Genomic DNA, 27,575 nt, shown 5'->3' with positions numbered 1-27,575 from the left:
GTCATGGCGGGGCTCTGATTGTGGTCTCCGAATCAATCCGTATCCGAAGACAACCGTGGGATTATGCCCACATGACCGGTACTCAGGTTAAACCCCCAGGACTTTCATGTCAGCGCAACTGAAATCAAGGAAGCATTACGAATGAAATCGGGAAAACCAACAGCTCTAGAAAGCGAAGAGCTGCGACCCAACACTGTGGCTTAGTGAATTCTTTAATCAGGTTATTCAGGAAGGAAGAACATCATCTAACTGGCAAGAAAGTATCAGACTTCCAATATGGAAAAAGAAAGGTAGTCCAGTAGAATTCCTAGCGTCTAACAGCATAAATGATCTCGAGCAACTTGTCCAAAAATGGAATGATCGCCTCATGAAACACGGTCTCAGATTGAATTTAAACAAAACTGAATTTTTAACGACCGATCCCCATGAAACAGGCACAGTCACTGTCAGCGGCAGTGATCTGCCCAGAACTGAGCGATTTAAATACCCCGGGTCAACGCTATCAGCCAACGGAGAAGTACCCTATGAAATTGCTTCGCGCATTAACGCAACCTGGATGAAGTGGCGTTCCACAACTGGTGTTCTTTGTGATCGACGTATCAACAACGTCTTAAGTCGAAAATTTACCACAATGTGGTACGTCTTGTCACCCTCTATGGCTCTGAGTGTTGGCCAACTATAAAAGACAATGAACGGGTCTTGCGGTAATGGAGACGAAGATGTTTCGTTGGATTAGTGGTGTGACACATTTTGATCACATCCGAAATGAGGATATCCGCGATCGTTATGGGGTTGCACCGATCGTGGAAAAGTTGCGTCTTCGATGGAATGGTCACGCAATTCGTGCTAAGAAGAATTCACTCGCTAAGACGTCGATGGATAACGATCAAAAGGCAGGCCTAAACAACGGATTTAAAAGCCTCGAGATTGTACCCAGATCAGGCATTCGATAGAGCCAAATGGCGAAACCGATCACGACGAGCCGACCCCGCTTGTGAACGGGACAAAGGCTGAAGAAAAAGAAGAAGAAGAATCTGTGCTACAAGTGTCTCTTTGACAGTGTTGTGATCGTACGTTTCCATCTCAACTTATAGCGCGTTAAAGATGGAGTCCACCAAGCAAGAAATTCGTCATATTTTACGTTTTTACTACCTGAGAGGTAAAAATGCAACGAAGGCGTCCGAAAAAAATTGTAAAGTTTATGGGCCCGATATTGTAAAGATTCGCACAGCACAGCGTTGGTTCGATTGATTTCGGTCTGGTGTAGTGGATGTCGAAGATACACTACTGGTGTACTGGTGGGCCAATCGTCGTAGAAATCGCTAAAATCGTCGAAATCATCCAAGTAGACCGGCATGTGAGCATTCACTCGATTGGCCAGGAACCGGATATAGACCATTCAACCGTTTGGAACCATTTGCAGAAGAGTGGATTCCCAAAAAAAGCTGGATGTTTGGGTGCCACACGAGTTGACGCAAAAAAATCTCTTGGACGCCTGGGATGCACTGCTGAAACGGAACGAATTAGACCCATTTTTGAAACGGATGGTGACTGGTGATGAAAAGTGAATCACGTACGACAACCTCAAGTGAAAAAGATCGTGGTCGAAACGCGGCGGGTCGGCCCAAACTATCGCCAAGCCCGGATTCACGGCTGTGTGTTTGGTGAGATTGGAAGGGGATCATCCACTATGAGCTGCTCAACTATGGCTAGACCCTCAATTTGATTCTCTACTGGAAGCAACTCGACCGTTTGATACAGGCGATTGAGCAGAAGCGGCCAGAATTGGTCAATAGGAATTGTGCTGTGTTCCACCAGGACACACTTCGCTGATGATCTGCCAGAAGCTACGGGAGCTCGGATAGGATGTCCTATCGCATCCACCGTATAGTGCGGATCTGGCACCAAGTGATTACCATCTCTTCCGGTCCATGCAAAATGCTCTTGGTGCTATTAAATTGGCCTCAAGAGAGGCTTGCGAAAACTGGGATTTATGAGAGGGGGATATGAAGTTGCCTTCTAGATGGCAATGGGATTGCGAACATATTTGACTTAAATCGAATAATTCTAAGTACGTTAAATAAAGCGTCAAATTTTGATTACAAATACGACATTTTTTTCCCCCAAACCAATATTTCCTTCAAAGCCACACACTATGTGAATTGATCATCGCTTACGAAAGGTCAAACAATCTAAACGTGATTGAAATCTGATTCGCATCTAAACATGATTTTTTGTCCGTTACAACTAGTTTTTAATAAATTCTTATTCATTTAATATTGACGTCTAGCATTGCGCTCTGGATCAGTGGAGCTACTTATCATTGAAGTAAACAACATTGATTGAAAGTGAAAGGAAGTGGTTAATGAACAAACAAAGATAACAAATGTGCATGATCAAGGTGAGCTAAACCAAATATTAACGATTCCAATAGTACATGATAATCATCTAATCTAGGTGATAAACAAATCTAAAAGGATCAAATATGAATACAAAATTGACAAATTTCAATTTCAGAATATTTCCATACTTACGTCTGTTATCTCCACAACTTCACCCGTTCGTAAATCAATAACATCACCATACGCCCGCCCATTTATACTACACTTATTAAATGTCATTATATTTTGTGTTAATGTACCAGTTTTATCCGAAAATATATATTGTATTTGTCCCAATTCCTCATTTAGAGTGGTAGTACGTGCCTTAGCATGCGTTTTAGTCTTTTCGTAGTACATTTTATCATCCCAATTTATGAGAAATGATTGGGCGAATCGTATGACCTGAAAGAGTAGATCGGATTAGAAGTAAATCAACAAATTTAACAGAAATATAAATAATCGAAAATCACACTTACCTCTACTGAAACGTAGAGAGATATTGGCACAACTGTATTTAAAACGATAGCATAGGAAAAAAATACTAGAAAACCGATTACAGTAGGTCCTAGTATTGTGCCATTTGGAATTATACTTTCCCATGGCAAATAGGCCTAGAAATATGAATAAATATTAGGAATTTAAATTATTGACAATTGAATTCAAAAAGGATATTGGGTGCAAGCATTACCTGAAAATATTGTCCAACTAGACCTTCCCAGATCGCACACGCCAGAGTACAAAACGCACATACGGATAACAGAAAAAATACTATCTGTAAAGTGGGAAAAAAAGAAGCGTTAAGAACTTTTGTCTGTACGAAATTAGATTCAGAACTTATCCCTAATGCTTAAGTTTCAAGAAAGGTAAAGTATGCTTCTTTTAGAAAAGACTAAAGTTATCGAATATTGAATGAATCTTGCATGATTGCAGTTCATTTTGATCGTCTTAACAAGAATGCGGGCAGCAAGGGGGGATTCGGCTCCCGGTGCATTGCTTGAATTGGTATGGTGGAAGAAAAATATTGCACATATTCGACGTTCTTCATATACGTGAGCGTAAAGAACTCCGCTTATCTTTTTGCTGCTGTTGATGATACTTGGAATGGGGAAACATATACAAGAAAACCATCTAGGCGTTATCGATAAACGCGCCAGTTAGCTACCTCGTATCTAACCTGCGTATATGCAATGACATTCCGTGCCGCCTATATTTACTCTTCCTCTATATAGTCTTCTTTGTGGGAGTTTATGGATACCACTCCAAAACTATTTTTGTTCTTTGACACGAAACCAATCATCATGCAGGGAGAGTAAGTTGCTCCCCATCAATCCTCAAACAAAACAGATAATGCAACATTGGAACTACAAGGGGGATGACTCAACTACCTCTATGTAGTTTGACGTAGTTGGAAGTTATTGTGATGAAATTCGACAAATTTTCTATTGGCCAATTAATGCTTTAATTTTCTACTTGTTCACAGTAGAGTCAAAAACAGTTCTCTAACCAACACGAATTATCTTATAGTCGCTCCCACTCTAGGTTTGGCGATTGCTTGTGATAATTTACCTTTCCCTATCCATGTTTCTTGCTGTTTTCTTTTGTCGTACATGTCGTAGTTTCATTCCATTTTAGTAGTGAACGACAAATCGAGATTAAATTTATTATGTATTTTCATAAAAGTTAATTAAATCCGAGTATTTATTTCCTTATTCTCCAACATGTCTCCTTTTAGTTCAATCGACACTTCTCGCATCCATTCATCTATATTTCTATATAGATACGGAAGGAATGCGAAAAGCACCCAATCACAGACGAAAATGGCCAGAGAAAGTACACCCCAAACAAGAAAAGAACGTGAAAGAAGAGATGAATAAGAAGGCCTAGGACATAGAAAACCTAGCACCGCTCGTTTCTGGGAGTCTGTGTGCGAGCCCGCAGCCATCGATATTCAAAAGTCGCAGCGCCTCGCTCTACCTGGTAACCAATCTTCACGAGCCGCTTCATAACGACGGAAAACTGACAACCCCTTCAACTCCCCCCTCCCCTTTTGTGTGTTATAGGTTTTCCATGCCAATTGGATGGAGCATATTTCACCGTAAGTGCTCTAAATTCTCCTCACCTGCCTGGTATTGAACTCAACCCAGGTCCTTGGATACGCTGTATGCCAACGAATTTTCAAGATCACACCTAATTATCTTACTCCACTCGCTCGATTGATAGACGAATGAGGCCACTCCAAAGCATCAATACTGTCAAATTCAAAAGTATGGACTTGCAACCTGATATCTGTGAACAAGTTGCCTTGTTCCTTGCCACCACGAAGCTCCTTACACCACCAGAGGGACCTTAAACTTTGGCTAATACAAACGACATCAGACACATATTTAAAGAATATTTCGACGAATTTTACCTTTTTGATCAGAAGGAATTTGAAACTATTTGCTCCTAAATTCAGAGCGACCATTTTCACTACCTTGTCCAAAGAAGTAAAGGTTGGATATATAAATACATATAAAATGTCCCCACTACTAACTTAGCTAAAATCTCAGATACTATTGTCAGTGCAGTTGCCATTGATCCTTAATTGAGGAATGGAGTGCCAGCCACGTTTGCAGACCATGGTTGTCGGATTGAAGAAATTTGCACTCTTCCTCCACTGTTCTGAGGCAACCCACTAATCGACCATCCTGAGAAAGTACACTTTATTGCATCCACGATGGAGTTTTCGCCTTTTTTAATGTCTGTTGTATCCATTGTTACTTCCTCCTTCTCATCAACACATCCTTGGATATATGACTCATAAAACGAAAACGTTCTTCATTCGAAATTATGTAGTACCCTCCACATCCGGAGTGGAAAACGTCACCGATAACAAGAAAAAATCATATCAATGACAATGATGGAGCCCTGGACTGCAAATTTTTCTGAGATTCTACATCCGTGTGACACGTGACATTTTCCGTCATTATATCTTCTTTTTCTTCAGCCTTTGTCCCGTTCACAAGCCGGGTCGGCTCGTCATGATCGGTTTCACCATTCGGCTCTATCAAATACCTGATCTGGATGCAATCTCGAAGCTTTTAAATCCCCATCCAGCGTATCAAGCCACCGTTGTTTCGGCCTGCCTTTTGGTCGTCTACCATCGACTTCGATGTTCAGACCAATATTGGCAAGTGAATTCTCGTTAACGCGAATTGCAGATGTGGTGGGAAAGCGCTTCTTTGATGAACACCATACAGTGCCACCGGAGGGAATGAAGTGTTTCCTGAGTTCCATTGTCTAACCAAACTTAACCCTAGATTGTCCAGCCTACAGCCCTTGCTCAAGTTGACGAAAGCCAGTTTTGGCCCTCGATCTCATTATCGAGGAAGGGCCCACATTCCAGAAACACACGTTTCCGTATGTAATAGCCGAAGCTCGTAACCAATAAGTCCCTTCTTATCCGAGGAGTGAATAATGTTTCGTTTGCAAGAAAGTTTCAGAATATGCAGGTTGACAGCCGACAAATTTCTATCCTTTTTAGTCGCGTTTTATAAGAAACAGGAGGCATTTTGAGCGAATTCGCAATCCCCAGCCCCAAAGAAGAGGCCTTACTTCAGTAGGGTATACCATGTATTGAATTAGCACGGCCATATCATCTGCACAGAGGAGAAACAGGACAAGGTTCTCAAAAAAATAATTTGAAATTTCTGCAAGCAATCGGTCCTAATCTAAGTGACACAAAATAGGCGAACATTGTGACTTCATAGAATATTGTTCTTACAATACTAACTAACCACCACCTAACGAACAAAATACCTTTATCCTGTTAGGTGAGGAACAATGAAAGGAATATCCATAAATTTAAAAAGGTGCTTCTCGAAAACATATCTTGCTGATGTGCCATTGATTAGATGTGCATTAAGTAAATCGTTTTAAGGACCAATTGAGGAGCTTCAATCTAACCTCGTACTGGTACAACAATCTCCATATTGACAGTCAAGAAAACCCTACCTAGATCAGCGAGGGCTGATCTTGACCAATTTCAATTGAGACGATATTTTCGCCACAACTCGCACTTGTCTCAAATGGACCTTCACATCCAAAATAAGCATCTAGCGTGTAACGGATGCTGGGGACAGGGAGTCTAAGAGGACCAACCAAGATGTCCGAACATTCCGTTGGAAGCCATTTGAATATTCCACCGGGAGACTTTCGAGTGTTCCGCCGGGAGGCATTCTCGCAGCAAAGCCTGTATATTTGGCTGGTCCGTTGAGACTTGTGAGGACGAAAAAACGACGATGGAGAACAGGGATACTTATCTCAATACGTAACCGAGGCATGCGATGTTATTATACCGAACTGGCTTTCTAGCTGAAACCCAACTTAGGAGCCGTTAACTGTATCGTACCTCCGAATAAAGAGATTTTGTCGAAGGAGAAGAAGGAGATCGGATCACTAGGAGATGAAGAAGAAATACCAGCATTTCCAAAGCAACTTCCGAAAGTGGCCCATACAGATGATGCAAGCGGACGAAATACTACCGGAAACTAGTGAAGATGAACCCGTACCAACAAAGGTGTTATGAATAAATTACATCCCATCCCAAGTGACTTGTTCATTGCACGAAAGCTATAATTTTTGGGAAGGTATTCAGGATATTGACAGCGCAGGCAATAAGGTAAGTTCCCTTCTTTTCTACGAATTCCATTCTTTTCAAAGATTATATATTAAAGGATTTTTTATTTAGTTTTTTTTCCATCCATCCTCCATATTCTCCTCCTCGCATATTCTCTTGAAACTTGTCCCTAAAATCACAACAAAGTTTCAAGCTTCGATAGCGAATTTCCAACTTATAATTTGATGATAGGCGTTTTGCTTCTATTCATAATAAAGTAAAGGACAGAGAACTATTGCGATAGTACGCTCTCAACTTATCAACAAAATTCGATTTTCTCACTACTTAAATTAAACTTATCGACATAACGCAGTGCCTCCTCGAAGAGGGAGATGGTCTAGCAGGTGTTATCATGAGACCAACTTCCTGCACTTTGCAAATAGAGGAGTTGGCATCAGAAAGCGCTCCTGCAGAAAGGCAGATTGACCGGTCCGATGGGACTATTGAGGAAGTTACCCGAAAGGAACGATGTTGGAAAAGGTCGAAAACTTGCCTCAGCATATAAACGATGCGTGCAACGCTACTATGCCGTTATAAAAATATTGATAAGAATTAATAAAGAAATCAAGACGTTGAAGTTGCCCTGCTTTCAAGCAAAAAGACTTCTAAAGGCCTTGCCTAGCTCTATTATTAGAAGCTAAGGGAAAATCACACGAATTGTCAGTCACCTTAGCGAGGTATACGAATGAGTAAATGAAAATACTACAGAGAACTGTAGACAACAAGAAGGGCCCGAAATTGGATGAATTCAGAACAAAGCTCTCAAGTTAGCTGTTAAAGTCGGGGCCATCTTGTCTATGTTATTTTTGCATAATGGAGAGTTTGTTCTCCGTCCAGTGACGGATGCCAGAGTATAAATCGTAAAACGTCGGTATGATCAAATTCTCAAGTTAACGAGAGTAAACTGCTGACATTGGAAGCATTACATTGATGCCGTCTTTGAGAGCAACAAACAAGGGCCTAGAAAGAATAACGACACATGGCAACAGCTAAAACCATCTCACGTGAGAATTGGATTGTGGATTCAAGGTAGTTGGCAGTAGGCAGTATGGTAACTGTGGATGGCATCTTGAAATATTGCCAGCAATTTTCGTTCCCTCTGGGTTTACAATAAGTGGAAGTTCCTTGCAGTTTCTGTTTAATCATCTCAATTGACAAGGACTCATTCCTATATTTCGTGGAAAACTAAGGAGCATAGGATTTTTTAAAGACATTCCAAGAAGATACGGACATACGCTTTGTCCTTTCTGCCACCTTATCGACAAAATTCGATTTTCTCACTACTTAAATTAAACTTATTTCCTAGTTCAACAAATGCAACAGAAACTTACCCCAATTATAATAAAGTTTAATAACCTATCAATACTAGTACTTTTAAATTGCGTTTTCCCCGAGTTTTGCATTAGTTTTGTATCTTTTCCAGCAAATATAACAACACCATAGCACCATTGTGTATTTCGTAGAATGCATCCACGTAACAGAATTTTATCGTTGTCCAACGAGAATCGTGCCCCATTCCATATAAGAGTTCCTGTAAGGAAAGAGAAAAAGCGAAATGAAGCAATTAGTAAACAATCCATGGTGGATGAAAATGAATTTTCTGCTGTGATTAACAGAAAAAATAGATATTTAACATGCAAATTTGACGGAACCTGCGGATTGAATTTAAGTGCTGACTCGGAAGAGCTTGCTGAAATCAACGACGCAACAAGTGGTACTCGTATGGGGCCCTATCGAATAAGATAGCCTTTTTGGATTTAAGTTTACAACAAGATGGGAAACCCGAAGCTGGACACTTCAGGTATGAAAGGTGTTGTGTATCTCTTGCGCATTTGCCCCATTAGTGCGCAGCACGTAATAAATGCATATATTATGTGAGAGCATCCATTTTCGGGTGATATTGACATTGATAGTCTTGAAATTGCAAAGATGCGAAAACTTGGCAGGATCATGGTTTCTCTAGGATGAACTTAAGGGGGGTTTTGTAGCCAATTACTAAAAATTATAATAATATGCTATTATTAACTTTATTTGAACAGATATCAATATGGTATGTATTTCGGACCCTAGGAACCATCGATTGGGTAGTTTCTGAGAATGGGTCCGCTAAGAAATCTTCACTTTCGACCCCTCCCACTCCCCGCCTTTCCAACAAATTCAAAACTAAGACCGGCATCGAAAAATATTAATCAATATCTTTCATTTGACACCCAACATGACTACATTTGTTAAAAAAAAATACACCCCCCTTTTGCATGTATGGAGACCCCCCCCCCCCCCTAAATTCGACGTAAAAGGATGTAACTCACTGTATGCGTGAGTGTTTACAGTTCCCATCTTTCCACCAAATTTGGTGTCAATCGCTACAACAGTCTTCGAGAAAAATGTGCATGACGGATGGACAGACAGACCCTTCCGGAGGAAGCCACGGTGGTGGGCTACGCCGACGATATAGCGCTGGTTGTGGTCGCAAAGCACCTCGACGATGCTGAGATATACTCATGCGAAGCAATCAATGCTGTTAAGGGTTGACTAGAGAGTTCTGATCTGACACTTGCAGAGGAAAAAAACGGAAGCGCCGTAAAAGATATTTTGCCCGTATTCGAATTGGGAATCATATCATCACTTCTAAGCCTGCCATCAAATACTTGGGAATGATGATAGATTGGAAGCTTAGCTATAAGCAACACTAGCAGTATGTTTACGACAAAGCATCCATTGCAAGTGTGGCCTTGGCAATTATGATGCCGAACGTGGGAGGGCCACGGCATACTTCCAGGTTGCTTATAGCTAGGGTAGTGTGTTCGGGAAAGGCATTGCAGGTTGTATTCAACGCTAACAAACTGAGTTTAGTCTACAGAAAAACAACCCTAAGGGTGTGCTCGGCATTCAGGACTGTCTCAGATGATATAGCATTCGTCATCTTTGGAAAAATGTCCATTGACATCTTGGCAGATGAAATGACGAATATATATAATGCGAAGTCTATCTCTCCTTTATCACAGGCGAAGAATGTCGAAAGGGAGAGATGTCTACATAGATGGCAACAGCGTTGGAAACTCTCTTGAAAGGGACGGTGGACACACAGGTTCATCTCTGCCATCAAGGAGTGGTTGGAGAGACGGCATGATGAGATTGATTATAATCTTACTCAGCTCCTCACTGGGCATGAAGGATAGCGCCAGTACCTGTTCAGGTTTAAACTAGATACCTCACCCGATTGTCCAAACTGCGATGGAATTCCAGAAGATCCAGAGCATGTATTCTCCCACTGTCCAAAGTTTGTGGAGGAAAGAAAGGACCTAGAGGAGACTCTAGAAGATGTGCTCGTACTAGAGAATCTGGTGCGAAGAATGTTAGCATGCTAGGAAGACTGGGATGCGATCAACTCCATGGTCGTATCTATCCAGAACAAACTGCGAAAGGCAGAGGAGACTCGAAAAGCGCGGTTACGTATGCCGCGTAGAGACGAAAGGGGTACGCCACACGGTACTCAAGAAACGAATGCTCAACTTCTGGTGGAATGCCGAAGTCGAAGAACTTCGTAAAGTTTGCCTTAAAGCCAGAAGACACAGCCAACGTAGCAGAAATTGGCCTAACTCCGATATAAGAAGGCGAGGAAAGAATTGCAAGCAGCCATCTCTAGAAGTAAAACTGAATATTTTAAGAGGTTATGCAAGAAAGCGGACTTCGACCCATGGGGAGGTGCATACAAGGCAGTTATGGCATCAATTAAAGGTAAATGCTCACTGCCGACCACCAACCCTGATTTGCTGCGGGATATGATTAGCACTCTCAAGTGAACCGAACCTACCCACTGTCCAGATAGATCCCGGTGAAATTCTCGAGGTAACCACTGAAGAATTCCTGGAAGCCGCGAAGAAGGTTGCCGAAAATAAAGCCCCAGGTTTAGACGGTATTCTGAGTAAAGCACTGACAGTGGCCGTCGAAACAGTTACAAGGTGGTTCGCTGAAACATTTACGACGTGCCTCATAGATGGGATTTTCCTGGAAGAGTGGAGGAAACAGAAGCTTGTGCTTATCCCGAACCCAAATAAACCTTTGGGTGATCCTTCGTCTTATAGGCCTATATGCCTGCTAAACGGCATCGGCAAACTTTTCGAACGAGTCATCTTCAATAGGCTTGTACCAACCATAGAAAAGGAGGGTAGTCTCTCAGACAGGCAGTTCGGATTCCGAAAGGGATGTCAATGCTATCAGCACGATAACGAAAATTGCGAAAAAAGCAATGGAGGCCAATAAATCTTTAATACGGCAAATTGGAGCAAAATAATTGCGGCTTTAGCGAAATTAGGCGTTCCTAAATACCTGGTGGACATAGTCATGGAATTTCTCCTGGAGAGGATATTGTGTTACGATTCAGACGATGGACCTAACACGTATACAACAACTTGCGGGGTTCCACAAGGATCAGTCCTCGGTTCTCTCCTGTAGATAATAATTTATGACGGAATTTTAAAGTTGCAACTACCCAAAGGAGTGACAATCATTGGCTTCGCAGATGATATCGGAGCGACTATCGTGGCACAAGATATTGATGAGATTGAGGTACGCACAAACGAGGCAATTTTTTAAATCAGGTCTTGGCTAGGGGAAGATAGTTTTACACTCGCGGAGCATACGCAACGAAGTAGTTTTGTTTACCAAGCGAAGGAAGCAAATGTCGATAAAGATGAGGACTGGTGAACACATCATACAGTCGCAGCCAACGACTGAAAGACTGAAATTGAAGTTCAATTTTGAAAATTTAGCAACCAAAGCTTCCGGAGTGGCTACATTGTTAGCAAAAATGTTACCAAATATAGGTGGCACTAGGCAAAGCTTTTGACTCCTGATCTCGAGTGTCAGCTCCATCTTGCTTTATGCGGCTCAAGTCTGGGCACTGTCTTTGAAGTTGGAAGAAGGAAAATCGCTGTTCCATACCGAGTGTGTGCATTGCTTACCGTACTACATCAGACGAGGCAGCTTGTGTGATAGCAGACATGATCCCCATCGATAACTTGGCGAACGAGAGCGACGTCTCTATGACCCATCATATACAATCGGCGAGTCCCATACTTATCGTTGGTAATTGGCATCTTGGAATCGCAAAAAAGATGGGATCATTCACTTAAAGGACGCTGGACATACAGAAATATTCCAGATGTCTCTAAATGGATCAAACGAAGGCATGGTGAGGTTAGTTACCACCTAACTCAATTCCTAAGCGGACACGGAGGGTACTGTGCTTACCTTTATCGCTTCGGGTGTGACGACTCCCCATATTGCCCGAGATGCGTGATGATTCCGGAGGATGCGACCGCGGATCGCCGCATACAGAGCGGAGGCAGAAATTGACTCCGGGGCACTGCTGAGGAGGGAGGAGCTTCGGAAGAAAGTTTCAAATAACGACAGGAGCCACCGTTCATTACTGATCCTGCCCCGCAAAGTAACACCGAAATGGCAGTCCCGCGGGGTAAGCGAAGGAGGAGGAGGTGGTTTTAGTGAGTAAAAGTCTCACATAACAGTATGGTAGGAGCCATCGGTGGGTTTCGAGCTTTCCACCACACCAAAAAAGACAGTCAGAGGTTTTGTTTTACCCAAAACCTTAAAAAATGATGTGAGAAACTCAAGAAGGATAGTTTTCCGGCATAGCGAACATATCTCACTTTCTGGGAGAACGATTATTGCCAACCGTCCACCCCGAATTGTTGAGGTAACTGGGTGACGGATCATGTTTCCTTCTTCATTGAAAAGAATCTAAGGAATTTTGTCAATGCTTCTCTTCCCATTCTTATAAATTATCTTTCAATGCGCGATTTAGATCGAATAATTCACCAAAATTATATTTTCCAGATAAAAGATAGACATCTTGGGCTATTTATGTTGCATCTTGAAGTTGACATTTGACATAAACCCTGTTGGGCACAGCACGTCAAATACACCAATGCGCCATTGTTGAGGTTTTTTCGGCGTCCGCAGGGCTTTCTGAAAAGCTTGCACTCCCCCTCCACTGTTCTGCATCATGTAATTCTAGGACGATTCCCTCGGGGGCAATTTTGAGAGCGAATATAATTGCAAGATAGAGTTTACAACGCATGAGCAATTCTGTTCAGCCTCAGCCCCTTTCGGACCCACTTGAATTGCAATGGGAACTACATGGAGAATTTTAAAATCCTTCAACGTTTAAGACAAAAATTAAAGCTTTTCGCGTGTTGATGATTAAAAGTACCTTTCAAGGTCGAGGTCAATTCAAATGACATCCACACTCTATTTTTCTGTAAACGCCAAACGTAATCAAATGACAAAAGAACCATAAAATATTCTTACCTTCAAATTTATTTAATAAATTATTCGGTCGTTCACAAATAATTTCACCGTTGAATTTCCACAGTAAATCATCTCGTTGACCCATCTCAGCAGTTTCCGGCAAACATTGTTTACATTTTAAATTCGTCTCACCATCTAGCTCGGCCGTTTCGATGAAACATAGACCATTTGGTTCACTTGTTGATAGTAGTAAAATGTCGGCAGCAACAAATTGATTATTATCCATACGAATAACGTCACCGACCTGCGTACCGAAAGTGATAATAAAAATTGAATGAATGTAGTAATGGAGTATAATTAACAGATTTATAAGTGCGATAGCACTAAATTGAGGTAGAATTTAAATGTGGAATTGGAGAGGATTGATGGCTTTATCAACATTTTGTGGAAGAATGTGAGGCATTTATAGATTTTCAAGGAAATTCCGCACAACCCACAAAGCTGAGTAGGCATAGACCGATATTTACATGCTTAATTTGGAGGAGATTAATGGTTCATCTTAATTAAATGAAGAGATACAAAAAATTCTGGTCCCTGATAACATGCAGTAAAAAGGCTGTTCCTTTGGCTCAGTTATCATATAGACTAATTTGTTACTCAATATTTCAGGATTCAATATACGAATTGATCAATCAGAAGAATTTGCACCGATCAAGAGAACAACTGGTTCCCGAAATACGGTGTACGCTGAACAAAAAGTTTTCCACCTTAAAAGGAGAACATTTTCAATGTTTATCTAGTCTTTTGGATAAGTACAAAATATACAGTCCAGTGGACCAGAAAAATGATTAGAGCCGTTTGCTTTGGAGATCGAATCTAGGCTCAGTCAGGAGTGATTCTAATTTCAGAACGGAGATAAAAAATTTTGCACCCTTAGAAGCGGACAGTTACTCAGAGTGTGCGATGTCCACGTAAATTTGGGTTTTGTGGTGGACAAGGACAATACTTTCCACTACTTCAGTCATGCGATTGGGGAGCGACGTCCCTACGTACTCGAGGAGGGCGAACAGACCCGAGTCCGCAAGAGAGTCATCTGAAGTGGCTTTTGCCAGTAAGTCTCATCGGAGCTTACGCTCAGTTTATATCAGTACCGCTGTGCTAGCCACGGCGGGGCTCTGATTATGGTATTCGAAGAGGACCGTGGGATTATGCAGACACGACAGGTATACACGTTAAACCCCCAGGACCATCATATCTACTTTACTGCAGCCAATTACTTCCGCTTTATGGTATCTATCTCAGTAAGTAAAGGTAGAGGACCATCCAGTTTTACGTCAATTTTTTTTACTGTGTCTGAACTATGCACTCATGTGTCATAAATGAAAAATTTAGTTATTCTTAAGCAAGAATACTGTTCAGGCTATTTGCACCACCCTATCTATATAGTATGGTGATTTCAAAAGCAAGCAAAAGAGGAGGGTTTTAGGCAACATATCTATCAAAAATTTATAGTGATTCAAAGAAAGTTCAGCTTAAGGCTCAGAATATCTGGAATAACTACACCATCCTGGCTAGTCTTACCACTCTGACAAGCATGTTAAGAGAACATACCAGGTCACTTCCATCCCGATTGGAGTTTGCTTGAGGGCTCAAACACTAGTCATTAAAAACAACGCTCCAAATAAACACTATTTTCTTCAACTTCTGGCTCATCAAAGCGTTTACTCCAACGGTAGATAAAGACGCAACAATGAAGATAATTTTAGTAGCCACGTGGAGCGGCTTTATGGTTCGCTGCACCAGCATGAAATTAAAATATTACTTAGTGAATTCAACGTCAAACTCGGTAATACATCGGTTGTTAGGTCGACATGCTTCGTACTGCTTCGAATATATAAAAGCACTTGAGCACTTAAGGGGTTTGGTAGTTGAATGCATTTACGTACAGTATTAGACTCCCGCAACGGTACGTCGTCGAACTACCAACTAAACATCTCCCCATCGTCAGAGAGCTAGCCAGGAATCGTTACATTACTTCAGGTTAGCCCCAGAACTCTCCCACCTTGGGGAGCCTTCAAATCAGAGAATTTCTTTCACCAACAGAGGGGAGAGGAGGAAGGGAACTGCCAGTTCAAGGAACCCCATGGCATCTGGCTCCTCCACCGGTCGGCCTCTATCTTCTTTGCAATGAGAAGGACCCGAATGTAATGTGCAACACGGCGCCAACTGTTAGCGCTCCTCAGCATCTCCTCGACAATGCTGTCGAGAGGAGATCCCCTCTGTTAAAATAGAGCTACTGACGAATCCCACCTCACCGTCCACAAAAAAAGGTGTGATGGGTGCCGTCCACAACTCCATTGCAAAACACACTATCCGCAGCTCGTCCCTTTCTAATTTTGTGCAGCTAAGACTGAAAACCTCCATGTCCACTTAAGAACTGGGTAAGGAAGTAGTCAGTCTCACCATGCTTCCAATTCAGCTACCTAAGTTGTCAATGAGCCATGCCAAGAGAGTTGCCACTCATGTAGGGTGCATTACCGTTTTTCACTAGCAACCTTGGCTCTTACCCTTGCGCTTGTATATGGCTTTACGCTCCTTAGAAAGAAGGGCAACAGGGATCACTCCGCGGTCGCCATCACGGACGGTTCAGAGACAGTGCGATACGCAGACGCCACCCCGAAAGCTCCCTGTATCTGTACTTGCGCGAGACACTTACGATATATCTCCTTGCTAAAAGCGTCAGCCCACACCTTTACGACTGCATTCAACTCATCAAGAGACGTCGCCTGCTAGACGTAGAACCCCCAATATTTGTCATTAGTCTACTTAGCGCCGAAACTCCGGCTGCAGCCTTGTTACGCTGCTTCTTTGATTTGCTCAAAAAAGCTCATCTTTGAGTCAAGAGTCAACCGTTTACCGTACTTTACCGTTGGTTTTGACTCGATTATCGACTCGCCGAACGATATGGGACGCATGGTCGAAATTCTCTTTTTAGTCAGGATGACTACTTCGTTTTTTTTTTCCAGTGCAAAGTTGAAACCATGGGTAGTCATCCATCCGCTTATCCGTTGCATTAATATGCCAAGTCTGTTCTGTGCCTGTTCGACAGTATGTGTCCAGCAACAAGCGCAGCGACATCATCTGCATAACCGACCAGACGCGACTCTTCTGGCATGTCGAGTTTAAGTAGACTATCATAGGAAGCGTTTCAGAGATCCGGCCCTAGGATAGATCCCTACGCTACCCCCGACGTGACCTTCATCCTCATCTGATCCTCTAGCGTTTCATAGAGCAGATAGTCCCTCAATATCCATAAGAGATAGTTCGGCACGTGGAAAGTACTTTCTATTGTGCTTAGAATGTCTTTCCATCTTACGGAATAAAAGGCGTTTCTGACATCAAGCGTTACGAGGAGCACTATCCATCGAGCTCGTCGGCTATGTGCCTCCACTCGACGAATGGCATCCACGACTTGCATGACAGCATCAACTGTGGATCTCCCTGTTCCAAAATATAGTTGCTTACATGTGAGAAGAGGGAACCTTTTGACGAGAGTCTGCGGAGTATTTTTAATAACTTTGTGACGAAGAACATCAGATGCGCATTTGACTAACTAGCCTCTGCACAGACGAGGATGGCAGCACAATTGGTGGGAGTGAAATGGTAAACGTATTACTTCTTGGAACCCCTAGACCGCTCCCGCTTGGGTTTTCGTCAAACTTTTCAAAATTATACATTATATGATTACTTATAGCCGCACCGTACCGTACCGTTTGTACTTCTAGCATGCACTTAAGGGGGGTGTTCGATTAAATTTTTAAAATATGGTAATATACTATTTATAACTTTATTTAAACAGATATCGAAAGGGAATGTATTTTCAGGCCTAGATTTCGTATTGATATACCAGTGCGATTATTTTCAAATTTTTCGATTGGATAGGTTCCAAGGATGAGGCCTGTTACAATTTTTGAGGAACGCATTTTGAGCCCTCACTTCCCTATGTTTCACCTGATATCCAAAGTATCATCCGTTTCGAAAAGTACTAATTGAGTCCTTTCATTTGATACCATATTCTATGAAAAAATATACACTCCCCTTTCAAATATATAGGGAGCCCCTCTTAAACACAGTGCAAAATGAATGTAAAGGAATTCACAGACCACGCGATCTCACCAAATTTCGTGACAATTGGTTTAGCTATTTCCAAGTAAATAGGATATTATAGACAGACAGACAAAATCGATTATAATAAGTTTTGGTTTCACACAAAACTTTAAAAAGCGGCTAACTGGTGTGCGGAGACTACAGAGGTATCACGCTACTATGAACTTCCAGAGAGCCTTATGCTGAAAACCTAATTGGCAAATAGTAAGGCGGCTCAGGCTCAAGTACGTTTTCAAAATACGCTGACTTATTTGTCACACAAAAAGGGTTAAAAGACAGTCAAAAAACTCAACATTAACTTCAAAAGGAAGCTATTATTTAAGTCCGATCAGATAGTAGCCCACGCTGGCGACATTAGTATTTTGTCCCGACCTTTTCTCGGTGTGAAAGAGACGCTGGCAGGTCTTGATATGACAGCAAATGAAATCACACTTAAGGTAAATGCAAACAAAACGAAGGTTATGATGTGGACCAGAAGAAGGACGCGATTTCGACAGAAGATTATTATGGATACCCAGGAAGACGAAGCTGTTCATCTACAGGGTCATCAGACCTAAGCATACAATGGAACTCGTTTGAAATGGCTGCGATTCGGGATTCCTACCCCTTGGTTATGGCAGAGATGTTAGATAGACCTCGCATCCACTGGTGGAAATGCTGAGTCTGCACTCAGTATAAATCTGTATCATGGTGCTAGTTACGACGGGACTCTGATTGTGATCTCCAAATCAATCTGTATACGAAGAGGATAATGGGATTATATTCACACGGCAAGTATTCACGCCGAACCCTTTGGACCTTCATCAAACCTGTGCCACTTTGCCACGGAACTTAACTCAGGCAACAATAAAAATACTGAATGGCTTTGCATATTAGGACCTAGATAGATAGGACGTAAATATTGGTAACAGTTAGTTATGCTAATTCTGTGATGAGCCAGGAGTATTGATCAAGATAGAATGACAAGACTGCAGTAGACTTGCTATATACAGCATATGGGTGACAGCAGAATACAAAATAGGGTACTCAAGGGGAAAATTGAAGAAAGGCAAGTTAAAATGCCGAGGAAAAGCTAGGAAGCCGCAGTCGACGTCGATGATGAAACACTATTAGGCGTAAGAAATTAAAGGAACCCGCGGTCCCTGGACCCAGATAGCTGGAGGCAATTATTGAAGGAAACCAAAGTCCGAAATAGGGTGCAGTGCCGCAAAAAGGAAATATCATACCTCCATCCTCTGGTAAATGTGTTTAGAAGATTTTCAATCCTTTTAGAAGTAGGTTATTCTTCGCCATCACGACGAAAAACTAGCGCCATTCAATGTACCTCTCAGAGCAGGAACTAAATGATGGTACCAAGTTGCAAGGACATCATTCTAATACCGGGCGCTTTTATCTCGCTCGGTAATGAAATGGTAGAACCTTGTAAATTTAGCAAGGAGCAAGTACACGAAAACATATGGATCATTATAAGAGGTTTTCAGTTGGCACATGAGGAGGCCTAAAGGCGTTGAGTGGAAAAATGAACTAGATGACAAAAGTGACGGCTACTCAAGTGACAGAAATGAAATTGGAGCAGCTAGAATCTAAAAACACTGCAGGAAGCATTGAACGAATCTATTGGACAACAAACTCAAAAAGAAAAACAAAAGAGCTACAATTACAAAAAAAATTGGCTGAAAATGTTCGCCAAGGGTCAACCGCCTTAGAATCTCGGAAGGGGAATGGACTTCAAAAGGAGAACCTGGGGACAAGATAGCCTCGAAGAACCAATAGAATACGACCGACATGATCATTCTCGCCGAACGAGGGGAAAAGGAGGAGGTAACTTATGTGTCCATTTTGCAAAAAGTTAATGCAGTTCCATACATCGTCAACCTTAGAGGAAACGTCAGCCTTATTAGGAGATCTTATGTTGAAAGTCCGGTAGGTAACCATCCTCATATTACGTGAAGCAGAAGATGTCCGGTTCTGAAGGTTTTTGGACCCTGGGATAGATAAATGTAGAAATTTGAATGGGGGCCGCAAAATTTTTGCGAGTTCCGGGGTCTTCATGACCCTGGCTGTCAGTGCCAGTTTTTAGTGTCAATTATGAAACTTTATCCAATTCAATGGAGGAATATGACCAAATTTCGTTTTCAAATCAGAAGTTTTGCGACGAACGAGTGAATTACTTTATCTATGGTGAAAAAGAGTGAAAAATGATGGTATGGGTGGTTAGCGTTCTATGCTTCATCAGGTATGGGCGGATATAAATTCATCTCCAATTAAAATTGTAATTTTAATCAATAGAGTTTATACGCATGCTAGCAGTTTACTCACCTGTACACCTGACCATTTTTCATTAACTAGTTTTCCATTTCGAAAAGTTTTTGATTTTCTATTATTCACTTGAGAATCGGACACATGACGTTGCTGCGGAAGAAAAAAAGAAAAATATATGAATCGATAGTGAATGGGAATAAATTAGTTTTAATTCAACCAAATGATTTCATTGGAAGACATTTATGTACATATCAAACTAAATAAGAACTGGCAATCTTTATGACTCTGAGTTGCGCAGAAGGACCTACAGAGCAACTTTAAATTTTTTGTTAGATTGATTCAAAATTCTCTAATTCTAGTCCTTTTTCTCAATTGTATTATTCACGGATGTATAATGTTTTTGGGGAGTGTGGTTTGAAATGGACAGTGATTAGTGGTTTGGAGGAATGCGAGGACAGTAGGCTCGGCGAGATTTTAACGTTGATAAAGGGCAAATATCGAAATCAAGACAAGAAATGTTGGCTTTTCAATTCTGAGATAATCGAAATTTAGCCAAAACGAGTTACCAATTATCAGAAACCTCTATTGCTTGCTTATCTCCTGTTCACTCCTTTGGGGAGTATAGGGCATCCACACAGTCAGATTATGCTTCAGTCTCATTGTCATCACACTTAATGCTGTGCAATTATTATGCTCACAGTGACGAAAACAAACTTCAACGACGACTGGAACCCGAATCCAGGGCAAAGAGATCGTCAGGCCAGTACCCGAACCCTCCTTTGCTACCATAAATCTCATAAAAGAGTCTTCCATTGGGATTAAAAAATAATTCTTCAATGAAGGGATCACAGAATAACCATGTGACCGTACTTTTTTGTTTAGGGCTTGAGGGGTCCTAAGTCCCCATCCATTGATGTCGCACCGGCCCAAACAAAGAGTCACCGACTCTCACTTTTTTGGTCCAGGGAGCCGCCTTTTCGGGCTCATCATCGAAATATAAAAAATCAAGAGGCAATGAAGACAGCTTACGGTTTCGTCCCAGGGTAGAGGCAACTCCTCAGACGCTGCCCCACTGTCTGTCCACTCCTTTATATAATTGACTTTCTCACTAACGCCAAGGCCCAGACATAAGACAGGTAGAGCAAAATCGAGCTAAAAACTCCTGAGATAAGAGACCACAATTTTGCCCTGGACCAGGTATATTTGGCAACTTAGTTACCAGCGATGTAATAACTCCAGGTGAATTTGTTACTTGTTTGAAATTGAGTTTCTGGTCAAATATGACATTCATATATTTGGGCATTGGTTGCGAATATATGCTTTGCCCGCTAATCCTGATCTTTATGGAGGTTTTTTTTCTTCAGTTCGTTATTAGAACTAACTTAGTTTTATGCCCTGTCAGCGCAAGACCAGGGTTCCGAAGGCAGGATCTCAATGTCCTTAATACGTTGTGCCTGCAAAGCGAAAAATGGTCACCCCTTTAGGGTCAAAATGTATTCATATATTATTATTTACAGAAGATAATCGAGGACCTAGCCTTGTGGGACCCTGGTCTCGCACGTTTTAGGTCCAGCGCCTGAATCATATCACAACAACCTCACCAGGAGGAATTCAGTAGTGATACGCATCAAATATTTAGGAGCGCCTTATTGCACTTAAGTTATTTTGCTCCAACTCGCAGAATTAAGGGTAAGTAAGAGGGGCCAACAAATCAAGATTTGTTGGCCCCCATTGTCATTAACACCCTGATTACATTGACATTCGGAATCTAAACTATATAAACTTCCTCCTTTTCTGTGTTCGATCTATGCCTGTTGTAAATTATCCTTGGCCTTATTTGGCTCCAGAATTAGCGCTAGGTTCATTTGAAAGAAGGAAGTGGGCTTTCAAGCACATTGTAAACTTTTGAACGAACTAATTTCAATTTGGCTTGGTGGGCACGAACGGAGCATTAGTTGGGATGCCATCTAAATTTGGGGTAATCTTCTTCACAGGTTCAAGGACAGGAATTTCGTCGGGGTTTACGAGTAGTTGGTAGGATTTCTTCACTTCGAACTTGTGGCAAAAAAGTGGTAATAATACCCTGCAGGAAATGAGAGTTGGGATTGACGGTGAGAGTTTACCCTGGTTTAGTGGCTTGAACACTTTGTAAGCACCAAACCCCCCCCCCCCCACACATAGGTCTAATTTCGCTCTCTTGCATAGCCTCTTGAGGTGACCAGGTTTACTTTTCGAAATGAGAGTGCAAATCTTTAATTCGGACCGGAGTTCGGATCCCACTGCATTGGCTACATCTGGTTTAAGACAGACTGGGGGGAGGGGGGTTGTTTGTTATTTGTTGGATGCAGTGCGACGTGGCACAGAAGCGTCACCTGCTTTTTAAGGTTTTGTGTGAAACAAAACCTTATTAGAATCGATTCGATGTCTGTCTGTCCGTCTGTCTGTCTGTCTGTCCGTCTGTCTGTCTGTCTGTCTGCCTGTCTGTCACAGCCGATTTATTCAGAAACGGCTGAACCGATTGTCACGAAAATTGGTAGGAGTATGTGATCTGCCGTTCCCTTTACATGCAGCAACTGACGCCATTTTGTGTTAAGTTTAAGGGGGGCTCCCCATACATGTGAAAGGAGGGTGCAAATTTTTTTTTCATAAAATGTAGCCATGTGGGGTATCAAATGAAAGGTCTCAATTAGTACTTTTCGAAACTGGTTCAATATTTGATATTGGGTGAAACATAGGGGAGTGACGGCTCAAAATATGACCCCCAAAAAGTGTAACAGGTCTCGTTCTCAGAACCTATCCAACCGAAAAATTTGAAAAAAATCTCAGTAGTGCATCTCTACGAAATCTAGGCCTCAAAATATATCTGGTTCCGATATCTGCACAAATAAAGTTAATAATAGTATATTTCCATATTTTAGAAATTTACCCGGCACCCCCCTTATGTTAATTCCAGAAGTACAAAATTTGGCATACGTGTAAAGAAGAACATAGTGCACAGTCTGGTTAAGTTTGAAGCAAATCGAACTATTATTAACAAAGTTATAGGAGGTGAAACTTCACAATTTTTTGTGAATTTCGTGCACTTTACAACCTTGTTGACGTCATCATCACATATCAATTCGTCAATACCACAACGAAATGAGTTGTTATGAATTGGGTCGCAGAGAATTATTTTGTTTTAGTTTTTTAGTTATCTGTCAACCAGACATGTGTGAATGTAGGTATATAATATATGTGTGCTAATGAACTTTGCGGGTAGTGCCTAATTCAAATAGATATAAGAAGTAAATCGGAAATATGGGTACAATCAATTTATATACGTGCCTATATGTGTGCAGTATTCGAAAATAGGCAGTTTGTTTGTTTAGGGTGAGCGTAACATCTACGGCTGTAATATGTACGTATGTCTCGTAATTTTGAAGCTGTATACGGGTAGAAAAATATGCGTTGAAATTTCTTAGATGAGATGAACACAAAACCTTTATACCCGAAGCACGAGCTTCCGGTATTCCGAATTGTTTATCTTATCAAATAGTGGTGCCAGCTTTTCTCTCCTACTCACTAGTACTTTCGGAGATTTTAGTTTTGACATCAGTTGCAAAGTGGATGTGTGACCAGGTTAGAAGTTTACCTAATTTCTTAAATATATCTACAATAAGAAAATTATTAAAAATATACTTACAATATCATCGTATGCGTCCTTTACTGCCGTCAATGCCAATACACCAATTAGAGGTATAGCCGTTGTTATTGGCGTTAACGATGAAATTGCTGGTATGAGTTGTAATACCAATAAACATAGAAAGTAGAAATTGGCAAGACGTTGAAATTGTTCCAGTAGATTCAATGGTAGAAATGTTAATAACGAATATTTGGACGTTTTAATGTAATTATTCTGAAATGAAGAAAAAAGAATAAAATTATTTATCTTTGATAATTTGTAGGAATTTTAAAAAATGAATATTCATAAGGATATACGGTAAACATCCAGAACTCCATGTTTAGTGAAGCATCACGTCGAAGTAACCAATGTAGTCAAGCGAGTTGTCTGATACTATTATGTGGACTTTTGCAGCAAACTTAACGCCTCTTGTGTATATAAGGATACACTAAATATTAAGTGTTAAACATAATATTGTAATAACTTGATGAAATTTGGGATAGCCAAATGACCACCTGAGTTAACCAAGATCGACTACGAGGGCGGAGCTATTCTAAACCCTAAAGAAAGTGGTGAAATTGACCCGTAGCTTGATATGCAAACGGATGAAGCCGGGGTGAGTCGCTGGACTGACTTCAAAAACGTAAACCCCCAAAGCTAGATGGTTAAGAAAAAAGATCGTAGATCCATATTCCCCACAGGGACTTTCCAGAAAATCACCAACCGGACGAAATCTTTTATGGTTTCGAAACGCCAAGGAAAAGCCACCCTGTAATAGTAGATAGAGTCACATTCGAGAATGGCAGAATTAGCCTGGATGGTCTCAAATTCTTCTTCAACTAGGAGCTTAAAAAGCATTTGGAACATCAAAAAGACTTACTTACGAGGGTGAAAGTAATCTTTGACAGTTCCGAGAATACAATTAGTTTTCTCCATAACTCTAAAGTCAAATCGCTTCATATAAAACCCTTCATACCACAAAACTTCGTTTACCGATTTGAAATTATCAAAAAGAGTGCCCCTCCTCTTCCCGGAGAATAAGATACTCAGGGATGCCCTCTCCGATGTCAAGCTAATCAGGGACTCACACCTAAATAACAGTAGCCCTAGGAACCCACAAGAATACATACCTTCCACCACTGTGAAACTAGCTTTTTTCATATTGTCTTCGGGTAGACTCTCGAAACCCATTAAATGGTACAAGTGCAGGCCGCTGGCCACACCATAAAAATCTGCGTGTATAATAATGAAGCTTAAGATGCGGTTAAGAGGACAAAAGTCTTGCCTATTTTACAAGAGCTTAAAATGACAAATTCGAGATTGGTTCAGCTAGCGGCTATTCAAAACATCACCATAGGAGAAGCCAGTAACACTTTCTACAACTCTTTCAAAGACCTTAACCCGGACAAATATCTTCACTCCCACTTCCCGCTCCTCGGGACCGTCGCACGGAAACATCTGAAGAACTCTTAAGGGGGTCATCCCGAGTGAAGGCCGTTTTTTTTGCCTTTCTTTGAAAAATTATTTTGGAGGACTGGATAAAGATAGAAACGTGATTTTTTCATCATATATTTATTGATATCTCTAGTATATGTGATAAATTTTTCAGCTTGATATCGTAGCTAGTTTTTCGAATACGTGTCAATTTATGCGCCCACCTCCAAAAAAAGGTGTTTTTCTGCTGCCACGCTGGAGGGCGCTGTGTTCATCTCAAGAAAAAAAACTAACCGGCATTTTAATGTGGACAATATTGTACGGTCCGCAAACTAGGATAATTAGAAAATATTAAAAGGTAAATTTTTGGTGGGCTTTTAAACTTAATTTTTTGGTTTTTGGTTTTTTTTTACGGCTTTTTTTATGAATAAAAAAAAAACGACCCATCCGATTGCAATTATCCTAGTTTGTGGACCGTAGAAATATGTATTAAAGAAGTCGTGAAAATTTCAAAGAATTTGGTTTGATAGATTTTGAGCTACGGTGGCAGCCGATTTTCAAGATGCAGTTTCGAGAAAAACGCATTTGAAAATTTAAATGTCATTATCAACAGTAAAATTTTAACTCAGCATTAATCTGCTATACCTGGTCCATAGAGAGTACCCTCTAGTTTTTCAAAAAAGTCTTGTAACGCCGATTGTTGCTCTCTGGTTTCAATTCTGGCTCTTTTAGAGAGATCAGTCGATCGTCGTTCGGACCGCCAAATTGGCGCTTCATTTAGGCGGTCGGCATAAACCTGACATATGTGACCAACTTGACATCCCATTGTCACTAGGATTTTGAGAATGCCATTGAATCCTTCATTGAAAATAATTACAGCCAGAAAAGTGGCTATTTCTACATCCTTGGCCCCAGAATGAAGGTGTTTAGGAGCGAAAGTCCAGATCAATGCATTTAACGATTCATTGTTATTCTGGGTTTCTGCTCCTAAACATCTGTTCAAGAGATCATCTCGTGAGAAACCTCCGTACATTGGTTTGATGACTGTTTGAACTTCTTCAGTCAAAGGTGCCTTCTCGTAGTGCAAACTATCCGGTTCTCCTTTAGCTTTGCGCCATTTGCACCAACTGTCCTCGCCTGCTGGACAATTTTGATGCTGGGGATTTTCGTCTGTAGAACATTTATGGAAGAAAGTTTCCCAAATTTCTTGCTTCATTCCTTCTATCGAATTTGCGTGTCGACGAATAGCTATCCCAAAAAATGTAGTGAGGTCGTTAATAACCTTATCAGTAAGTTTTCCAGCCCCTTTCCACCAATGCCTTTGTGATTCTTCTTTGCATTTCTAAGCCGCGTTCCCATTCTTTTCTCAACAAGTCCTACGCATTCCTTTTTTACTACTACGTATATTTTATTATTTGCAGAAATTTGCAGAATTACCGGAGAAAACTCCAGCAAAATCCAATATACAATATCCAAAACTTGTCGCAATTGGAACATCCATGTTCATGCTTGCTAAAAGTTTCTTTGCTGATGTTGATGCGAAATCCTTTTTCTTCTCTGATAAGTATCGATAGCCATGAAATACTCGTTTTTTAGTGCGAGCATGACGTTGAACGTTAAAGCCCCTCCCTTCGTACGATCCATTTAAAAAAATCACTGAACGCACAAACAGCACAATACTTAGAACCAAATATAACTGAGTATAGCTTGAAATCCTTTCAGTGATCACTCTAGACTGGATTATCCTTTTTATTCCAAACAACAAGTAAGTTTAGACAATTGATTGGTTTTCCATCTTTTCATATTTATACCTGTGTTCGAAATTATAAGGCTCAGGTAAAAAACTAACAGGTAAAAAAAGATTCGATGCTTTTTCTCATCGAGTACTCTAGCCGCGACTGCAAACTCCTTGCCTGTTTAACACTGTAATTTCTGAATGACTCGGAATATCGGAAAATCCCTTTGCCCACATATTCTCCACTATATATAGATACAATTCATGCAAAAAAAAAAAATCGATTTCTCCAACCCGACACACGGGATGACCCCCTTAAGCCGATGCCAGCCAAGTGTCTTTTTTTTCAAGTCGTAGCAATAAAATTACCCAAAAAGCACAATGCAAGGCAGGGTAAGCCCAACAGCCCCACCCAAGCTACAGGTTCTATTCCAGTCTTTATCGTCTCTGAATATAAAAAAATGGAATCACAAATCCTTAAGACCCCCAAAGAGCTGGCAAATATCTCACAAAGCTAAGATATTCTAGACGCTTATGATAGTTTCAAAAGTACTGTGGACAATCTAAACACCAACAGTAACTTGCACTTGATCAAGCTGGCAAATGGTCCGGATCCTGCCAAAAAATAAGCCGTCTCCATAGAACTTTTCAAGACTTAAAAAGGGGATCAGAAGCAAGGGAATGTGTTTTTCCCACTAGGTGATGCGATGGCGTAGTTTGTTTGAGTAATTTACAAGTATGGAGAAAGCCTATAGTGATAACAATCTTCTCCTCACCCATCCTAAAAGCCACATTGGTGGCCTGAAGGACGGCAAAAAGTTCCACCGCCAAAATCGAACTAATATACATGGAAAAACGTTAGGTTTGTGTCCCATCCGGACCAACCACCCCACAGGCAGACCCACCCACGCATGAACGCAGCATCAGAGGCAAGGACCAGAAAATCCTTGATTTGAGGCCCTCCACCGCTCTGCAACTCGCAGCCGGCCACCTCTGGCAGAACCCCCA

General features: G+C 41.2%; 1 protein-coding gene across 5 annotated transcripts in view; it reads right to left on the bottom strand.

Moving 5' to 3' along the window:
* LOC119653379 (phospholipid-transporting ATPase ID) overlaps positions 1 to 27,575 on the bottom strand; it is a 324,122-nt gene that overhangs the window by 36,233 nt on the left and 260,314 nt on the right. For all 5 annotated transcript variants that reach the window (XM_038057925.1, XM_038057924.1, XM_038057921.1 and 2 more), the window contains exons 4-10: positions 23,420 to 23,632; positions 19,795 to 19,887; positions 13,369 to 13,612; positions 8,370 to 8,569; positions 3,070 to 3,153; positions 2,858 to 2,992; positions 2,535 to 2,783 (exon numbers count right to left, since the gene is read on the bottom strand). In XM_038057925.1, coding sequence (XP_037913853.1) covers positions 2,535 to 2,783; positions 2,858 to 2,992; positions 3,070 to 3,153; positions 8,370 to 8,569; positions 13,369 to 13,612; positions 19,795 to 19,887; positions 23,420 to 23,632 — 1,218 coding nt within the window. The remainder of the gene's footprint in view (positions 1 to 2,534; positions 2,784 to 2,857; positions 2,993 to 3,069; positions 3,154 to 8,369; positions 8,570 to 13,368; positions 13,613 to 19,794; positions 19,888 to 23,419; positions 23,633 to 27,575) is intronic.

Source organism: Hermetia illucens, chromosome 4, assembly GCF_905115235.1.
Source record: "Hermetia illucens chromosome 4, iHerIll2.2.curated.20191125, whole genome shotgun sequence".
NCBI lineage: Eukaryota > Metazoa > Arthropoda > Insecta > Diptera > Stratiomyidae > Hermetia > Hermetia illucens.
Note: the sequence above shows the minus strand (reverse complement) of the source record. Positions and strands in the feature narration are given on the sequence as shown.